Here is a 21,146-nt window from a genome sequence, read left to right on the forward strand (position 1 = left end):
CAAAATGCTGCCGACGCTGAAAATCTGACTGACAGAAAACGCTGAAATAAACCACATCATGGCATCTGCGGGGACAGAGACAAGAGTTTGTTTGGAGTCCGGGTAACTCACTTGTTCGGAGCACCACAGATGCTGCCAGACCTGCTGAGATTTTCCAGCGATTTCAGTTTTTATCCAGTATCGGTGTAGCTTTTTTGGTAGAATCTTTTGGGTGGCTTCTCCACTCGAACCTAGAGGGAGCCCTTGCTCAAGCAGTCTGGAGTGGAAGGAAGCGGAATTCTCAACTTCTCACACAAGATCATTGAAATCTTCTGCTTCTTCGCAGGATCTAGATGTACACGTGGTGGAGCCCAAACTGCCTCCTCCCGTATTCTTTCTCTCGGTGCAGTGGCCGCGATCTGTCAATCACAGTGACTTCATGTTGTGCTTTCAATATTTCTCCCAACCTCCCGGCCTCTGGTTCGCTGCCTCCGATCCAGTGACACAGAGTTAAGGGACTGGTTGAACGAGACACTGAGGCAGCGCTTGCCGGCAGCAGCGCCCGCCCCCCCCCCCCCTGCCGCCGCTGCTCTGGCACCGCCCGGAGCCGCAGTCTCCAGCAGGCGCTCAACTTTAATGCGAAACCCCAACAAGTTTGTGACACTTTGGAGCGTGCGATGGATTACTTGTGCGGAACGCTGTACTTTGCCCTTGTAGCCTTCCTCGGAGCTGACGGTCTTTACCTCGCTCAGTATACAGGTATGTTTGTATGTGTGTGTGGGGGGGGGGGGGGGGGCTTCCTTCACTCGCTCTCCTTGTCTGATCTCCAATACTTAAAAAAAAAGAATAAGCGACACCAATTGGAGCGGGATTTTCCTGGAGATCGCAGTGGCATTTGTGTATCTCCTGCCTCTGACTCTTTGATTGTATCCGGGACTAAGTTTGTTACTGCGAAATTGATACAACATTGGTACAATTTTACGCATCGTATCGATTTGCCAATGCCCATGCCAGTGAGGCTGTGCAGCTGTGAAGTTAAGAGCCGAGATGTGTAAATATTACACTTAACATATGAACTCCTTGTTTTGATGGTGTGATTGCAGACGTCGCTTTTGAAAGTTCACCGCGTTTTTTTTGTTGCGCCTCTTAATTGCAGATTTACTTCAGGAGAAATTGGACAACTATGAGCTGATGACTCCAAGCAGCACAGATGTACAGGGGAGATTTCTATCCCATGCTGTGTCAGCATCTGGCAAAAGACGGTCTAAAAGGCACAGTGGGAGTTTCCAGCAAGCTCCAGCTGACGGCCAGTTGTATTACAATGTCACCGTGTTCGGACAGCAGTTTCACCTCCGGCTGAAGCTCAACTCCAGGCTGGTGGCACCTCGAGCGACGGTGGAGTGGCGGGACGGTAATGTCACTCGCAAGGAGCCTCTGCATGGAGACTGCGTCTACTCCGGAGACATCACTGATGTACCGGGGGCTTCGGTCGCCATCAGTAACTGTGATGGGCTGGTAAGCGGCATTCCAGCACGCCTTCCGCAACAAGCGAACTCCCTCCTTCACATATTAACCCCTTCCCTGCCGAAACTCACAGTGTACATTGCAGCATTAAATTCTACATGTGATGGTATAACGCATGATTGAAATGACGGTTCTCATCATCTCGCCAATAAATACGCTAGCTTTAAATATTATAGAAAACGTAGAGATTAATATTAATGGAGATTTGGACTGTTGGCGTTATACTGGCGGAGACTTATTCGAGTTTATGGTTGATCTTGAAGTTTTCCTCTGCCACTCCCAACATAAGCATTCTCACATTTAACTCCCTGTCAGCGATTAGCAGATGAGAATTTATTCAAAAGAAAACGTAACTGCCGACTTATTGCAGGGAATAATGTAATTTAATGATGGAATAACGTTGATTTTTAATGCAATGAATAGCTGTGGGCGTGATTTTTAAAAAGTGAGGCAATTGAATTTAACTGTAAGGACAAGTGTCCTTAAAAGTTAATATTCCTTGGCTGAGATAGGTTCTGACTTGCAATAAGTTGTAAAATTGAAACATTTTGTATTTGATTATTGATGGCCACAAAAAGCCAAAAGATGTTTAATTAGCAATCTTTCCACGTAACTAAAGTCCATTGTCCCAAATATCCTCCTTTTATCTTGGCATCCTTCAGAAAGTGTGGTACCCAGAAATATACTCAATGCTCCAGCAGATGCCTCACCAGTGTTTCGTGATGTTTAACAGTGGCTTCTTTGCTTTTGTATTCAACTACCCTATTTGCAAAGCCAGGTATCCCATACATTTTAGCTTTATTGCCTTGCCATCTTCAAGGATTTGTAAATTTGAATCCCTGGTCCCTATGTTCTTGCAAACCCTCAAAATACTACCATTTAGGATATACAGATATCCTTATCAGTTCTCCCAAAGTGCATCACTTTACAATTATCTGCATTAAATCTCATCTGCTATTTGTCTTTCCAGTTCAGTAGTCTGTCCTCCTGAAGTCTTCTATCCTGCTCCATATTTACTATGTTGCCAGGTCTTGTCATCATCTACAAATTTCAAAATTTCACTTTATGTACACACATGCAAGCCATTTTTATTTAATAACAAATACAGTGGTCTTAACACTGATGATTCTTGGGGGAATCCCAATGCATACATCACGTTGGTCTGAAAGACCTATGTTCATTAATAATTTCTGCCTTTAATAATCTCTGTCATTCCTTTGCCAATTACGTACCCAAATTACACTGTCCCTTTAATCCCATGTGTTTATATTTTCGGACTAAGTCTTTTAAAATGTCTTTTGAAAGTCCTTATACCCAACTCTACTTCACTACCTTGATCAACCCTCCCAGTGACTTCATCAAAGAACATCTACTTCACTACCTTGATCAACCCTCCCAGTGACTTCATCAATGAACTCAATCAGGGTAGTTGGATGCTGTACCTTTATATAAAAAAAATGCAAGCTGGCTGCTCCTATTTATCCATGTTTCTCCAATGAAGAAGTCATTCCCTCCTTTGATAATGGTGTCTACTAATTTCCCCACTACTGATGTTAGATTAATTTACCTTAGTCACGAAGGTATTCCCTTTTCCCTTTTTTAAGCTGGGTGTATTATTTGCAATTCTCTAGTCCTCTGGCATCACTAACATCATAGATTATCATAGAATTTACAGTGCCAAGGAAGACTGAAAGGTTGTGATTAGAGCTTTTACTATCTCCACCTTGGCTTCCGAAACAACCAAAGATGCATCTAGATTGAGTGACTTATTAAATTTGAGTGATTCCAGCCCATTAAAAATCTCCTTTCCATCTACTTTTATTCAATCCAATGTCTTTACCATGTTCTCCCCCCAAAAATGGTGTGCTGCAACAGATTCATCATCATTTTCTTTTGTGTACCTCTTTCAGCCATCTCCAGACCTCTTTTGTCCTCAGTTGGCCCCACCATTCTTTTAATTATCCTTTTACTTTTTAGAAGATATTTTTTAGATGTCTTTTATATTACCCTCACCCTCAATCATTTATTATACTCTCTCTTTGATCTCCTGTAATCCTTTTCATTTCCCCCAACATTTTCTGTATCCTGCCTGGTTTTGATTTCTACTCTGGTTCGAACATTTTGACATAAGCCTTTTTCTTCTTTATTTTCTCTTATATTCCCTTTGTCATCCAGGCAGTTGTGGCCTTGGATGTCCCAATGTCCTATGTTTCCTCCTCAAATGAATCACCACCTGGAAGGCCCACCGTTACTCATTTAATGATTTCCCGGGCGCGATTCTCCCAGCCCCGCGTCAGGCCGGAGAATCGCCGCAACCTCGCCTCGCCGCCCCGACGCTGGCGGGCAGTTCTCCGAGGTGCGGAGAATCGGCTCCATTTGCGCCAGCACGTTGCCGGTCGTGGGCCGCTGTACGAGGCCGGGCCGCTGATTCTCTGGCCCGGATGGGCTGAGCAGCCGTGCAGATACAGCAGAGTCCCGCTGCCGCTGTCCACACCTGGTCGCAGCCGGCGGGAACCCTGGGCGTAGGGTCAGGGGGTGGCCTGTGGGAGTGGGAGAGGCGCTTCTTCACCCGGGGGGGGGGGGGGGGGGGGGCCTCCGATGGGATCTGGCCCACAATCGGGGCCCACCGATCAGCGGGCTGGCCTCTCCAGGTCTGGCCCTATTTTATTACGCGGCCGGCCCCTGAACCCCCACGCCATGTTGCGTCGGGGCCGGCGCGTTGAAGAAGTCGCCCGCGCATTCACGGGTTGGCGTGGCCCAACTGCGCATGCGCGGGTTGGCGCGGTGCCATTGTGCATGTGCAGGTTGGCGCCACCCCAGTGTGTGCCAGGAAGTGAGGCTGGAGCGGCGTGAACCGCTCCAGCACCGTGCTGGTCCCCTGTGGGGGCCAGAATCGCTAGTGCCCACGCCCGTTTTGCGCCGTCATGAAACGCGACGGCGTTCACGATGGTGCGGACACTCTGCCCCGCGATCGGAGGATCGCACCCCCCATCTTTGTTTCCAGTCCAGCTGACCGCTCAATTCACTGAAATTGTCTCTCTTTTAATTGGGTATTTTCACCTCTAGATTTATTTGTTCCTTTCCATACCTCATTTAAACCTCCAATCCAGATGTTTCCCACTGAAACACACTCCACTTGCCCAATTTATTCCCCAGAACTAGATCCACCACTGAGTCATTCTTATTGGGCTGGCAACACAGCCCAAGTTCTCCTGTACACATTTTAGAAATTTGGCACCCTCCTTTCTCTTTATCCTCTTCAGGTACCCGCACACAGACTGGGAAAATATTTTGTGCTCTACTTTTTACATTTAAAAATTGTCTACAGATTTGTACCACTATCATCTCTGGTTCACAATTGGGGGTCTAGTGTAAACACCCAGCAATGTAATAGCTCATTTTCTGTTCCTTAACTCTAATGAATTAGGTTCAGTCTTTGAATTATCTCCTGTAGAGCTGAGATATTCCTGATCAATACTGTCACCCCACTTACTCCTTTCCCACCTCCTAAAATTCCCTATCCCTCCTGAGTACATTGTTGCCAGGAATGTTTACGTCCTATACCTACTCATGTTTAAGTCATGCCTCCATTATATGATAACCCTATGTTGCAATTTGCACTTGTACCCAGCAAGCTTGTTTGTAACACTCTTGCATTAACACAATATACAATCCGACATGATGTTAATTGGCTTGGCTTTTTTCTTTCATCTAATTACTGCTCTTTCTACACTATATATGGGGAAGACGGGGGTGTATGTCACTGGGCCAATAATCCAGAGGCCCAGTCTGCTCTGAAGGCATAGGTTCAAATCTCATCACGTCAGTTGGTGGATTTTACACTCAATTAATAAATCTGGAATATAAAGCTAGTTCAATAATGGTTGTTATACTAGGCACTTAAAATGCAGGCATGCTGTTACCTCTTAAAGGCATATTACAACATTTTCAAACTTTCTGTACTCTTGTTTCTGTTCACATATGTCTAGAATTAAAAACACAAATGTGTTTGCATGAGTGATTGGTGCCTTTACATCATTATATACACACAACAATGAAACCATTGTCGATTATTGTAAAAACCCATCTGGTTCACTTTCCTTTAAGGAAGGAAATCCGCCATCCTCTCCTGGTCTGGCCTACATGTGAATCTAGATTTACAGCAATGTGGTTGACTCTTAACACTTCCTCTGAAAATGGCCTAGGAAGCCACCCAGTTCAAGGGCAATTAGGGATGGATAACAAATGCTAACCTTACCGGCATTGCCCACATCGCATGAAAAAATAAAGAAAAGAAATCCCTGCTCTGTTGCTGTTTGTATCTTCTTCTATGCATGTTGTTGTCTCTCAATTCAGCTGCTGCATCCCGGTGCTCCTCTCCCTTCCAAATTAGCTTAAACTCTTCCCTCTGCCAGGAGTTAACCTCAGCACAAGGACATTGGTGGTGTAGCTGCCTGGCCTGTCTGCTCCAGAATTGATCCCAATACTCCACGAATTTGAATCCCTCACTTTTGCACCACCTCGGCACCCATTCATTCACCTGTACACTCATAGAACATAGAACATACAGTGCAGAAGGAGGCCATTTGGCCCATCGAGTCTGCACCGACCCACTTAAGCTCTCACTTCCACCCTATCCCCCCAACCCAATAGCCACACCTAACCTTTTTGGGACACTTGGGGTAATGTAGCATGGCCAATCCACCTAATCTGCATGTCTTTAAACTGTGGGAGGAAACCAGAGCACCCGGAGGAAACCCACGCAGACACTTGGAGAACGTGCAGACTCCGCACAGACAGTGACCCAGCAGGGAATCGAACCTGGGATTTGGAGCTGTGAAGCCACAGTGCTAGCCACTATGCTACCGTGCTGCCCACTCTTCCTGTTCCTGTACTTACTAACACTGGGCTTACTTGAGAGGTTACCAATTATGAGGTCCCGTTCATCAAAACTATTAACCAATAGTCTAAATACTTCCTGGTAAGTTATACTCGCTTCTTCACACTCTGCTGATTATAGCTTCGAGATTGAGATTTGTTGAGATTTTTCCCTCTGCCTGATATCTGAGTTCTATTCTCCCGATAGTCTCAGCCATTGCTGGTTCTCAGGCACTGCTTAAATTTGTTGCCCTGCTTCTGCTGATGGGGCTGATTGAAACTGTGGCAAGACAGGAAGGCATTCCTTCTAGAGGTACTCACCAACTTTTTTGTGTTTGTGTTGACGCTGTCGTACTGCACTTCTTGTTCATCCGATAATTTGTGAATCTACGTCATTCTGGGTTCTGGAGTTTATTATCTACCAATATTTAGTGAGTGGTTAGATCATTTCCAATAATTAGGATTAGTAAAAGGATCCTGAAGATAGAATTACTTATTGAGATTGGGTAGGTTGAAGTGAAGTTGTGGTGAGTAAGTATGAAATTTGAGTGCGGCTCTCTGGATTGGTTACATGGATCATCTTGTATGTTGGATTTAACTTGTTGCACACTGAAATGGGACAGAAATTTGAAAGATTTCTGCATGTGGCAGGAATAATTCTTCAGTGCTTTGATCCTTTAATCTGATTTCATACACACACCTGCTTTTATGCTTATTTTATGCTGGTTTGAAATCCAACATAATCTCATTTATAAACCCTTCCTGAAAATGATCAAGGGGTTATTGAATAGATTGGTTTTATCTTAGTTATGGCGTGCAGTGACCTCGATGTAAGGGATGGGGAAGAAAACGGCTCGAAAAGAGGCTTGTGTCATTCTAGCGGAGAAGGTAAGAGACCATGTGATCATGGTCGAACTGAGAACAATTTTGTTTACTCTTGTCATTGATTCAAATCTGAGTGATGTCACCAATACTGACACGTGAAATACAAACACATTGCAAATATGTGCCGATTATGTTTTTAAATAGAATTGACAACAGTATGGTTCAAAAGTACAATTCGGCAAGTCTTTCTATTGGAGTTCTCAATTTTTACAGGAATTGCATCAAACGAAAACAAAAAAGATAGCCATGTGTAACAATGTACAATAGGTGCAGCGCACAACAGTAGTCTATGCAAGAATGGGAACCAATAAGAACGTATAAATCCAGTCCATCGATGTCCAGGTTAGGTGGATTGGCCATGATAAAAATTGCCCCTTGCTGTCCAGGAATGTGCAGATTAGGTGGGGTTACGATGTTGTAGGGATAGGGTGCTCTTTCAGAGGGTTGGTGCGCATCTGATGGACCAAATGGCCTCCTGCACTGTAGGGATTTTTATGTTCAAGGATGAAATCCCCAATATATTTCCTTCACAGATATATAACCGATCTGCACTAGAACAAGGTACATGCAACATCACAGACCTGCATTGTACCCATAGCTACAAAATAAAATGACAGAAGGAAGAAAACAATATCCTGAAAACACCAGAGCTCAAAACCCCAGAGCTCAAGGGGAAATCAACTAATTCTCACAGTGCAAAGACACTCTTAAGGCAGGCATGGTATCACAGTGATTAGCACTGCTCCCTCACAGCACAAGGAACCCAAATTCGACTCCGGCCTTGGGTGACTCTCCATGTGTAGTTTGCACATTCTCCCTGTGTCTGTGTGGGTTTCCTCCGGGTGCCCTAGTTTCCTGGTCACAGTCCAAAGATGTGTAGGTTAGGAGGATTGGCAATGATCAATGCGCAGCGTTATGGGGATAGGGCGGGGGAGTGGCCTTAGGTAAGGTGCTCTTTTGGCAGGCGGTGCAGACTTGATGGGCTGAACAGCCTCCTTCTTCATTGTAGGGATTCAATAGATTATTCTCCAGGCCCAGGCTAGAACAGACAACCATGATATAACTACAGGATGATGAGGGGAGGACCGGCACCACCAAGTCTCAAATCTCAACCCAGGGTTTCCCATAGAACCAAATGGATACACCCATTTGTCATGATATGCAAACATGCAACCAATGAACGCTCAGAATAGGACACAACCAATGGGCAGTCAAGACACTCAGAGGTGGAATCACCACAAGTGGGCATGACATAAACACGAGAAAAGGGATAAGGCACTCACACCCTGCCTCTTTCCACAGACAGACATCGAGAGAGTTAGACAAGGTTGATCAGCAGCATCACACCCCAGCACGTGGCTTAGAGCAAGCTGGTACAGTTAGACTGAGTTACTACAGTTAGATTAGCAGAGAGTCGAACTCATTTGAGAACTGTGTTAATAGTTCAATAAACACGTTGAACTCATTTCAGAGTCTGGAGCATCCTTTAGTTAATACTGCATCAAGTAGCAGCCTGTGTTATCCGAAGCAGCATAAAACAACATGATACCAGGAGTGACTGTTCAATTTATTTAGTTCAACTCAGCAAGATCTGTGACAACCAGGTACTGAATACAGGCACAATGGACAAGATTCAGGCTCCTCATCGGCTCAGGACCACTGGCAATCTTAGTGCCAACTGGCGATCATTCAATCAGAAATTTCAACTATACGTGGAAGCATCCAACCTCAATGGCGCGACCAATGTTCGGAAGATAGCTCTTCTATTCACCACTGCGAGTGACCATGCAATAGAGATCTTCAACTCCTTTCACTTTTCCGAAGGGCAGGACAAAACGAAGTACCAAACCATCCTGGACAAATTCGACAGCCACTGCGAGGTGGACACCAACAAAATCTTCGAGCGCTACATCTTCAAGCAGAGGGTGCAAGGTAAAGACGAATCCTTCAACTCCTATCTAACTAACGTTAGACTGCTAGCGCAATCCTGCAACTTCGGTGATATTACTGACTCCATGATCAGAGACCAAATCGTTTTTGGAGTCCACTCTGATCCTCTGCGAGAGCAATTGTTGAAAATCAAGCACATGACCCTGCCAGTCGCGATTGAAACGTGTACTGTGCATGAGCACTCTAAAAATCGCTATTCACAGTACAAAATGTCAGAAAGTGAAAAACAAGTCTCCCACGAGGTGGAGAGTGTTCAGGCAATCTCCCGGATGCTGGGCCTCCACATTGTCAAAAGCGGCCATTTCGCGCGCTCTTCCCGGGGCCCAACGCATGCGCAATGCGATCGGGAACACGAAGCAGCCGAAAACCGTACTGCGCAGGTGCAGACATCCGAGAACCGCACCGCGCATGCGCAACGACGTACTGAGCGTCATGACGCCAACGTCATGACCTGTGCGAACTGCGGCACCGCCCATTTTTTAAAAAACTGCCCTGCAAGAGGCAAACGCTGTTTAAACTGTGGGAAACCAAACCACTATGCAGCCATGTGCAGATCTGCACCACCAGTCAGGAGCCAGCGCTCCAAATTCCGACAGCGGCGCATCAGAAGTGTGCAACACCGAATGCATGACTCTGATCCAGGCAGTGCGATGGATTCAGATGATGAATACCTGGACAACACTTAACGAGTGAGCATTATTACGAAGTGCGAATACGCCACACCGGACACATTGCGATTCCAATCAATCCTGGCCGTGGATTCCAAGGATGAATGACATGCAGTGATGAAGGTCAACCACTGCCCCATCCAGTTCAAACTGGACACGGGTGCCTCCGCCAACCTGATTTCACAGGTGGACTTCAAGAGAATCAAGAAGCCCCCCACAATCCTTCCAGCTGGCTGCAAACTCCTGGACTACAATGGAAACGCAATCAAGGCACTGGGGTCCTGCCATCTGTAGGTGTCGAGCCGACAAACACAAGCAAGCTTACGCTTCGAGATTGTTAAACCAGCCAAGGCGTCCCTGCTAGATGCGCACGCCTGCAAGCAACTGAACCTCATTCAAAGGGTCTGCACCACAACGCAGTCCCATTCGGATCTTCAGGCCAGCATCAACGACATCCTAACCCAGTACCCAGATGTATTTAGCGGGATGGGCACGCTGCCGTACGAGTACAAGATTCTACTGCGGCCTGATGCCAAGCCTGTGGTCCACGCACCACGATGAGTCCCTGCTCCACTGAGAGAGTGCCTGAAGGCAGAGCTCACGAGTCTACAGCAAAAAGGCATCATCTCCAAGGTCACTGAACCAACCGACTGGGTCAGCTAGATGGTGTGCGTAAAGCAGCCTTTGGGGGACCTACGCATCTGCATTGACCCCAAGGGTCTAAACAAAAACATTATGCGGCAACTTTACCCCATCCCGAAGAGGGAAGAAATCACGAGTGAGATGGCACACGCGCGCTTCTACACAAAATTGGACGCATCACACGGATTTTGGCAAATCCAACTTGAAAGTCTAGCAGAAGGCTCTGCACCTTCAACACGCCTTTTGGCAGATTCTGCTACAACCGAATGCGATTTGGCATCATCTCGGTATCAGAGATTTTCCATCACATCATGGAACAGATGATGGAGGGAATAGAAGGGGTTCGTGTCCACGTTGACGATATCATAATCTGGCCCACAACCCCAGAGGAACATGTGTCGTGATTCAAGAAAGTATTCCGACGCATACAGGAACATGGCCTCAAGCTAAACAGGTCCAAGTGCTGTTTTGGGGCATCCAAGCTGAAGTTCCTGGGCAATCAGATTTTGCGACACGGTGTGTGCCCGGACACAGACAAAATTAAAGCCATCAAGGCAATGAAAGTCCCCGAGGACAAGAAGGCAGTACTGCGCTTCCTGGGAATGGTCAATTTCCTTGGCAAGTTCATCCCGAATTTGGCCACACACACCACGGCCCTACGCAACCTGGTGAAAAAATCAACCACCTTTGAGTGGAAGACGGAGCACCGAACGGAGTGACTGGAGCTGAAAGCCAAACTCACCACTGCACCCGTCCTTGCATTCTTTGCCCCAGACCGAGAGACCAAGATATCCACAGATGTGAGCCAGGATGGCATTGGGGCGGAGTTGCTTCAAAGAGACGACACGTCATCCTGGGTACCAGTAGCATACACGTCACGGGCAATGACACCCACTGAGACCAGAAATGCGCAGATTGAGAAGGAGTGTTTAGGTCTTCTCACCGGTATCCTCAAATTTCATGATTATGTCTACGGCTTGCCAACATTTACTGTTGAGACGGATCAAAGAATTCTGCTCAAACTCCGGAGGTATGATTTCAATTTGGTGTACACACCTGGCAAGGAGCTCATCATCGCCGATGCATTGTTCCGCTCCATCAACTCACCCAGTGAACCACTGGAGATCATACAGCACATTGAATTGCAGGTACAACTCTGTGCAAGCACTCTCCCGGCAACAGATGAGAAGTTCGTTCTCATCCGAGAAGAGACGACCAAAGAGGCAGTGAGTCATCCACAACCTCAGCAGTGGCTGGCAGAAAGTGCAATGCCCTCAGTTCTACAACGTCAAGGACGACCTGACGCTGATCGACGGCATCCTGCTCAAGCTGGACAGGATAGTCATCCCGCTACGTCTCCTGAGCATGGTGCTGCGGCAGATTCATGACAGACACCTGGGCGTAGAAAAGTGCAGACGCAGGGCCCGGCAAGCTGTCTGCTGGCCCGGCATCAACTAGGACATTACGGACATGGTCCTCAACTGCGAAACCTGTCAGAGGTTCCAACCAGCGCAGAGCAAGGAGACGCTCGAACCACATGACCTAGAGACCTCTCCGTGGTCCAAGGTTGGCATTGACCTATTCCACGTGAATGGTCGTGACTATATCTTAATAATCGATTACTTTTCAAACTATCCTGAGGTGCTGAAGCTGCCAGACCTCACCTCATGGACCGTCACCAAAGCATGTAAAGAGACATTCTCACGGCATGGCATCCCGAACACCGTCATAAGAACATAAGAACTAGGAGCAGGAGTAGGCCATCTGGCCCCTCGAGCCTGCTCCACCATTCAATGAGATCATGGCTGATCCTTTGTGGACTCAGCTCCACTTTCGGGCCCGAACACCATAACTCCCTTTATTCTTTAAAAAACTATCTATCTTTATCTTAGAAACATTTAATGAAGGAGCCTCTACTGCTTCACTGGGCAAGGAATTCCATAGATTCACAACCCTTTGGGTGAAGAAGTTCCTCCTAAACTCAGTCCTAAATCTACTTCCCCTTATTTTAAGGCTATGCCCCCTAGTTCTGCTTTCACCCACCAGTGGAAACAACCTGCCCGCATCTATCCTATCTATTCCCTTCATAATCTTATATGTTTCTATAAGATCCCCCCTCATCCTTCTAAATTCCAACGAGTACAGTCCCAGTCTACTCAACCTCTCCTCGTAATCCAACCCCTTCAGCTCTGGGATTAACCTAGTGAATCTCCTCTGCACACCCTCCAGTGCCAGTACGTCCCTTCTCAAGTAAGGAGGCCAAAACTGAACACAATACTCCAGGTGTGGCCTCACTAACACCTTATGCAATTGCAGCAGAACCTCCCTAGTCTTAAACTCCATCCCTCTAGCAATGAAGGACAAAATTCCATTTGCCTTCTTAATCGCCTGTTGCACCTGAAAACCAACTTTTTGCGACTCATGCACTAGCACACCCAGGTCTCTCTGCACAGCAGCATGTTTTAATATTTTATCATTTAAATAATAATCCCTTTTGCTGTTATTCCGACCAAAATGGATAACCTCACATTTGTCAACATTGTATTCCATCTGCCAGACCCTAGCCCATTCACTTAGCCTATCCAAATCCCTCTGCAGACTTCCAGTATCCTCTGCACTTTTTGCTTTACCAATTATCTTAGTGTCGTCTGCAAACTTGGACACATTGCCCTTGGTCCCCAACTCCAAATCATCTATGTAAATTGTGAACAGTTGTGGGCCCAACACTGATCCCTGAGGGACACCACTAGCTACTGATTGCCAACCAGAGAAACACCCATTAATCCCCACTCTTTGCTTTCTATTAATTAACCAATCCTCTATCCATGCTACTACTTTCCCCTTAATGCCATGCATCTTTATCTTATGCAACAACCTTTTGTGTGGCACCTTGTCAAAGGCTTTCTGGAAATCCAGATATACCACATCCATTGGCTCCCCGTTATCTACCGCACTGTTAATGTCCTCAAAAAATTCCACTAAATTAGTTAGGCACGACCTGCCCTTTATGAACCCATGCTGCGTCTGTCCAATGGGACAATTTTCATCCAGATGCCTCGCTATTTCTTCCTTGATGATAGATTCCAGCATCTTCCCTACTACCGAAGTTAATCTCACTGGCCTATAATTACCCGCTTTCTGCCTACCTCCTTTTTTAAACAGTGGTGTCACGTTTGCTAATTTCCAATCCGCCGGGACCACCCCAGAGTCTAGTGAATTTTGGTAAATTATCACTAGTGCATTTGCAATTTCCCTAGCCATCTCTTTTAGCACTCTGGGATGCATTCCATCAGGTCCAGGAGACTTGTCTACCTTTAGCCCCATTAGCTTGCCCATCACCCTTGGTGATAACAATCCTCTCAAGGTCCTCACCTGTCATAGCCTCATTTCCATCAGCCACTGGCATGTTATTTGTGTCTTCCACTGTGAAGACCGACCCAAAAAACCTGTTCAGTTCCTCAGCCATTTCCTCATCTCCCATTATTAAATCTCCCTTCTCATCCTCTAAAGGACCAATATTTACCTTAGCCACTCTTTTTTGTTTTATGTATTTGTAGAAACTTTTACTATCTTTTTATATTCTGAGCAAGTTTACTCTCATAATCTATCTTACTCTTCTTTATAGCTTTTTTAGTAGCTTTCTGTTGCCCCCTATAGATTTCCCAGTCCTCTAGCCTCCCACTAATCTTTGCTACTTTGTATGTTTTTTCGTTCAATTTGATACTCTCCCTTATTTCCTTAGATATCCACGGTCGATTTTCCCTCTTTTGACCGTCCTTCCTTTTTGTTGGTATAAACCTTTGCTGGGCACTGTGAAAAATCACTTAGAAGGTTCTCCACTGTTCCTCAACTGTTTCACCATAAAGTCTTTGCTCCCAGTCTACCTTAGCTAGTTCTTCTCTCATCCCATTGTAATCTCCTTTGTTTAAGCACAAAACACTAGTGCTTGATTTTACCTTCTCACCCTCCATCTGTATTTTAAATTCCACCATATTGTGATCGCTCCTTCCGAGAGGATCCCTAACTATGAGATCCTGAATCAATCCTGTCTCATTACACAGGACCAGATCTAGGACCGCTTGTTCCCTCGTAGGTTCCATTACATACTGTTCGAGGAAACTATCGCGGATACATTCTATAAACTCCTCCTCAAGGCTGCCTTGACCGACCTGGTTAAACCAATCAACATGTAGATTAAAATCCCCCATGATAACTGCTGTACCATTTCTACATGCATCTGTTATTTCTTTGTTTATTGCCTGCCCCACCATAATGTCACTATTTGGTGGCCTATAGATTACTCCTATCAGTGACTTTTTCGCCTTACTATTCCTGATTTCCACCCAAATGGATTCAACCTTATCCTCCATAGCACCGATGTCATCCCTTACTGTTGCCCGGATGTCATCCTTAAATAACAGAGCTACACCACCTCCCTTACCATCCACTCTGTCCTTCCGAAAAGTTTGATACCCTCGGATATTTAACTCCCAGTCGTGACCATCCTTTAACCATGTTTCAGTAATGGCCACTAAATCATAGTCATTCACGATGATTTGCGCCATCAACTCTTTTACCTTATTCTGAATACTACGAGCATTCAGGTAAAGTACACTTATGTTGGCTTTTTTACCTCTGTTCTTAATCTTAACACCTCGTTCAGTAACCTCTCCTAAGTTATATTTCCTCTTAACCTTTCTCCTAATTTTCCTTGTCGTCGAACCCATATCTTCCTGTAACAACCTGCCGCGTCGCTTACCATTAATGTTTTCACTTCCCGTTTTATTTCTTTTAGTATTCCTGGTCCTATTTACTGAGCTCCCCTCAGTCACTGTACCTTGTACTGTCGCCCTTTTTGATTTTTAACTATGGCTTCTCTGTCTTACACTTTCCCCCTTACTGCCTTTTATTTCTGTCCCTGTTTTACTACCTTCCAACTTCCTGCATCGGTTCCCATCCCCCTGCCACATTAGTTTAAACTCTCCCCAACAGCTCTAGCAAACACTCCCCCTGTCATGAGCGACAGTGGCCCGTGCTTCCACAGTCGAGCATGGTCCATGTTTGCCAAGAGCTACAATTTCAGGCATGTCACCTCCAGTCCGCACTATCCGCAGTCCAATGGCAAAGTCGAAAAAGGCTTGCTCATCCGCAAGGCCTCGGACTCCGCTTCCAACATACACCTTGCACTACTTGCCTACCGGGCAACTCCCTTGTCTACTGGCATGTCGCCAGCTCAACCGCTGATGAACAGGGACCTGGGGACGACGCTTCCAGCCAGACACCTGCCCAACCTTGGTCACCTCCCAGTGCTGCAGAAGATGCAGCAGCTTTGCGACAGCCAGAAACAGGGCTATGACGCACATGCCACCGATCTGGACGTGCTATCCCCAGCAGACACGGTCAGGATCAAGATACCGGATGGTGGTTGGTCTGCTCCGGCTGTCGTTGTTCGACAGGCCGCGCCCAGATCCTATGTCATATGTCTGGCTGATGGCTCCATTGTGCGAAGGAATCGAAGGGCACTGCGAAATGTTGCTTGCCCACAACCACTTTCCCCTCCATTTCCACATGTCGAATTGCCACCTCCAGACACCTCAAACCACAAGGCCACCGGTTGTGCCTCCCACTCGCCTGTCAAGACACCGTCCACCCCTCCACCACCTCCCCGGCGGTCGACGAGGATCAGACGCAAGCCCCAGAGACTGGACTTATGAGCATTTGTTTTCTTTGTTCTGTTCTGTATTCCTCAGTCGGTCACATTAGACAGACACATTCACATGCATATACATCTAAGAAAAAAACATGCAACCAATGAACACTCAGAAAAGGACACAACCAATGAGCAGTCAGGACACCCAGAGGTGGCATCACCACAAGGGGGCATGACATAAACACTAAAAGGGATGAGGCACTCGCACCCTGCCTCTTTCCACAGACAGACATCTAGAGAGTTAGACAGGGTTGATCAGCAGCATCACACCCCAGCACGTGGCTTAGAGCAAGCTGGTGCAGTTAGACTGAGTTACTACAGTTAGATTAGCAGAGAGTCTAACTCATTTGAGAACTGCGTTAATAGTTCAATAAACACGTTGAACTCATTTCAGAGTCTGGAGCATCCTTTAGTTAAGACTGCATCAAGTAGCAGCCTGTGTTATCCGAAGCAGCGTAACACAGCACCATCCAAGGAGAAGCAGGTTCCTTATCGTTGCTCTCCGAGCTAAGCTTGGCCTAACCCTGTACCGTCACCAAATAAAGACTCAGGAGAACTGAGCCCAAAGTTTACGATCGCACACAGCTTTCAAAGAGGGAGACCCAGGAGAAACAACTGACTCATCCTTAAAGGGGAGCCACACTAGTCTGCCTGGGCCTGGAAAAGGAAAGGCACTAAACAAAAATAAGAGACTAACTCACACTGGGGGGACATTTCTTGAACCTAGTGAGGACAGAACTAATCCTACCAAGCCCTCCCCTCCACCCCTCACCCAATTCGGCTCTGCTCATCCTCCCATCAAGCATATATTCGAATATTGTGCACAAATCCTAAACTCAACATTCAGTATAACATGATATAAACTTATTAAATCAGGATAACCAATGGTGCGGGACATTACATCCATATTCACTTCCCTGCAAGCAAATATATTAACAACATCAACAAAAACACGTAATTATCACGGGACAAAGTTGAGGATGAGAACTGAGGTACGAGGCCATGATCAGGATAATGACTTTCCCACCGGCGGATAGAAAGTAAAATCAAGGATAAAACAGGATCAAAAATGGGGAGCAATCTTCAGGATCTTCCATGGATTCCAACAATTGAAGCTTCCAACATGCCGTCTCACCCAAACCCAGGCGACCAGCATCCTAGGCTCAACCATTTCTAACCCCTCTCGACCGGCATCCCGAACTGGACAACAGTAGACCAGGGGTTGTGAGGCCAATCCCACCCCCGGTCTCACAGACAGGATTAAATGTGCTCCATCGACCATGTTCGCTCTGCAACAAGAAGAACCTCCTCGGGTGGCTCCAACGTAACTCTTGAAATTGGGCTTTGACGATCCACACCACAGAGCTAAGACATTCAGACAGATTGATATCGCCGTAAACAGCCATCATCCGTCGGTGTACACCGTCCGTCAGGGTGGGAGGCTTCCCAAAAGTCGCTGCCACTGAAGACCAGGCCCCTCCCCAACTCCTTCCAGCTGCCACAGATCAACGAAGGTTTAAGCATTTTGTCTCAACTCAGTAGTGCCAAAACACTGACCAACAAATCTCGGAACATAAACCATGTAATCCAAGAGAAGACATAAAAGGAACATGCACACAGAATGAGCAGAGCCAGAGCTCGTGAAAACACAGCTATTCCCATGTTCACTTCACATGACCTGTCAACTTTCTTTTGATACTTCCAATATATTAATCTGCTTTCAGGTACAAAAGGAGCACTTTTCTATAAAACATTCTGGTTCTCCAAAGTGACCAAGATGGGGTCTTGAGCTAAAAAGCCAGTTCAGTCTGTGTTTAGTGCAAACAGCTGCAGTCTACCTCAATGCCAGTAAAAGGGAGGTGGAGGATATTGACCTAGTGACAGTGAAGGAAGGGTCAAGTCAGGATGGTGTGTGGCTTGGAGGGGGACTGGCATGAGATGGTGTTCCCCTGAGTCTGCAGCCCTTGCCTTTCCAAGTGATAAGGTTTGGAAGGTGCTGTCAAATGAGTCTTGGTGAGTTGCTGCAGTGCACCTTGTAGATGGTACATACGGCACTGTGGTAAAGGGAGCGAGTAATTAAGATGGTAGATGGGATTCTGATCCAGCGGGCTGCTTTGTTCTGGATGGTTTTGAACTTCTTGAGTGTTGTTGCAGCTGCATTCATTTAAGTAAGTGAGGAGTATTCCATCACACTCCTGATTTGTGCCTTGAAGATGATTTGGCTTTGGGGAGTCAGGAGAGAAGTTACTCGTAGAATTCCCAGTCTCTGACCTGCTCTTGCAGCCACAGTTTCTATAAAGGCTGGTCCAGTTAGGTTTCTGGTCAACTGTAACTTCGAGAATGTTTTTTTTTTTACAAATTTAGTGTACCCAATTCATTTCTTCTCCAATTAAGGAGTAATTTAGCGTGACCAATCCACTTAGCCTGCATATTTTTGGGTTGTGGGGGCGAAACCCACGCAAACACGGGGAGAATGTGCAAACGCCACACGGACAGTGACCCAGAGCCGGGATCGAACCTGGGACCTCGGCGCCGTGAGGCTGCAAGGCTAACCCACTGCGCCACCGTGCTGCCCACTCCGAGAATGTTGATGCAAGGAGATTCAGTGATGTATTCCCATTAATGTCGATTGGTGATGGTTAGAGTCTCTTTTGTTGGAGATGGTCATTGCCTGGTGCTTGTGTGGCATGAATATAACAAAAGCTGAAGTATGAATATTATCCAGGTCTGGTTGCATGAGGGCACGGGCTGCTTCAGTATCTGAGGAATTGCAAGTAATATGCGAACATCCCTAGTTCTGACCTTGTTGATGCAGGAGAGACATTCATGAAGCTGTCAAAGATGGTTGGTCCTAGGTCACTATCCTGAGGATATACTGAAGCATTGTCTTGGGACTGAGATGATTGAACAACTACAACAGTGCTATGCATGACACCAAGCATTGGAGAGTTTCCACTTGATACCCATTGACCTCCATTTTGCTCAGGTTCCTTGATGCCACACCTAATCAAATTTTGCTTTGTTGCCAGGGACAGTCACTCTCACTCCACCTTGGGATTCAACTCTTTTGTGCATGTTTTGGACAAACCCATAATGAGGCCATGGCAGAACCAAAACTGATGAAACAGATCAGGCAATTTTCTAGGACACTTGTCAAAACTTCAATGCTATCAACATTCATTTTGAAAATTCTCTGAGGACTTCATCTAAAGGGAGTAAATGCTGTGCTGTAAGATCATAGAATCATAGAATCTACAGTGCGGAAGGAGGCCATTCAGCCCATCAAGTCTGCACTGGCTCTTGGAAAGAGCACCCTACTTAAGCCCACACCTCAACCCTATCCCCTTAACCCAGCAACCCCACCTCACCTTTTTGATCACTAAGGGCAATTTATCATGGCCAATCCACCTAACCTGCACATCTTGGGACTGTGGGAGGAAACCGGTGCACCCGGAGAAAACCCACGCACACACGGGGAGAATGTGCAGACTCTGCACAGACAGTCACCCAAGCCGGGAATCGAACCTGGGTCCCTGGAGCTGTGAAGCAACTTTGCTAACCACTGTGCTACCGTGCCGCCCATAAATTTAGAGTACCCGATTCTTTTTTTTCCCAAATTAAGGGGCAATTTCGCAAGGCCAATCCACCTACCCTGCACATCTTTGGGTTGTGGGGGTGGGGTTGTGGGGGTGAGTCCCAGATAGACACTGGGAGAATGTGAAAACTCCACATGGACAGTGACCCGGAGTCGGGATCGAACCCGGGTTACCAGCGCCCTGAGGCAGCTGTGCTAACCACTGTGCCACCATGCCATAAAACATAGAAAACATAGAAAAATACAGCACAGAACAGGCCCCCCATGATGTTGTGCCGAACCTTTGTCCTAGATTAATCATAGATTATCATTGAATTTACAGTGCAGAAGGAGGCCATTCGGTCCATTGAGTCTGCACCGGCTCTTGGAAAGAGCACCCTACCCAAGGTCAACACCTCCACCCAACACCAAGGGCAATTTTGGACACTAAGGGCAATTCAGCATGGCCAATCCACCTAACCTGCACATCTTTGGACTGTGGGAGGAAACCGGGGCACCCGAAGGAAACCCACGCAAACACGGGGAGAACGTGCAGACTCCACGCAGACAGTGACCCAAGCCGGAATCGAACCTGGGACCCTGGAGCTGTGAAGCAATTGTGCTAACCACAATGCTACCGTGCTTCCCATGGAGGACCAAAGGGCTTGTTCCTGTGCTGTACTGTTCTTTGTTCTTATGGTAGGAATGAACTTCATCTGTTACCTGTAAAAGTTGTTAAAATAAAGGGGTCAAGAACAATGGATCCGAATTTAGTTTCCGTAACAATGTCAGACTTCCGAACTTGGATTCGGCAGGTTCATTGCAGAATAATGCGCAAATTTGTTCAATGATCAAGTGATGAGCTGTAAGATGGACCCTGCACCAATGCTATTTCAAGGACCAGCAAATCAACTTGTAGGCATGTTGATTTTGAAAAGCTTCTGCTCTTGTAGAAAATGCTTAGATATACTCTAGTATGTTGGAAGGTGTTGTTGTGAGTTTGGTGGGGAATGTCTAATCCTCTGCCCCCCATCAAATATGCAGTGTTAACTGTACACAAAAAGGCAGGGCAGGAGAAGCAATGTTCTGTGCCATTCCCGCTGCCAAGTTAGAGTCATAGAATCCCTACAGTGCAGAAGGAGGCCGGTCAGCTTATCGAGTCTCCACCGACCCTCTGTAAGAGCACCCTACCTAACCTGCACATCATTTGACACTAAGGGGCAATTTAACATGGCCAATCCACCTAACCTGCACGTTTTTGGAAATCAGAAGGGGAAGGTGAGAGATGGAGATTGGGTTGGGAAGAAAGAAGTCCATGGTCACGCCACCAGCAGCT

The 21,146-nt window shown here is 46.5% G+C and overlaps 1 protein-coding gene across 1 annotated transcript in view; it reads left to right on the forward strand.

Moving 5' to 3' along the window:
* The first annotated feature begins 550 nt into the window (after nt 1–550).
* The window catches only part of LOC140426956 (A disintegrin and metalloproteinase with thrombospondin motifs 2-like), a 365,539-nt gene continuing 344,943 nt past the window's right edge, over nt 551–21,146 (forward strand). The window contains exons 1-2 of the mRNA XM_072512267.1: nt 551–738; nt 1,136–1,494. Of these exons, the coding sequence (XP_072368368.1) occupies nt 657–738; nt 1,136–1,494 (441 nt within the window). The 5' untranslated portion in view covers nt 551–656. The remainder of the gene's footprint in view (nt 739–1,135; nt 1,495–21,146) is intronic.

This window comes from Scyliorhinus torazame, chromosome 7 (assembly GCF_047496885.1).
Source record: "Scyliorhinus torazame isolate Kashiwa2021f chromosome 7, sScyTor2.1, whole genome shotgun sequence".
Taxonomy (NCBI): Eukaryota; Metazoa; Chordata; class Chondrichthyes; order Carcharhiniformes; family Scyliorhinidae; genus Scyliorhinus; species Scyliorhinus torazame.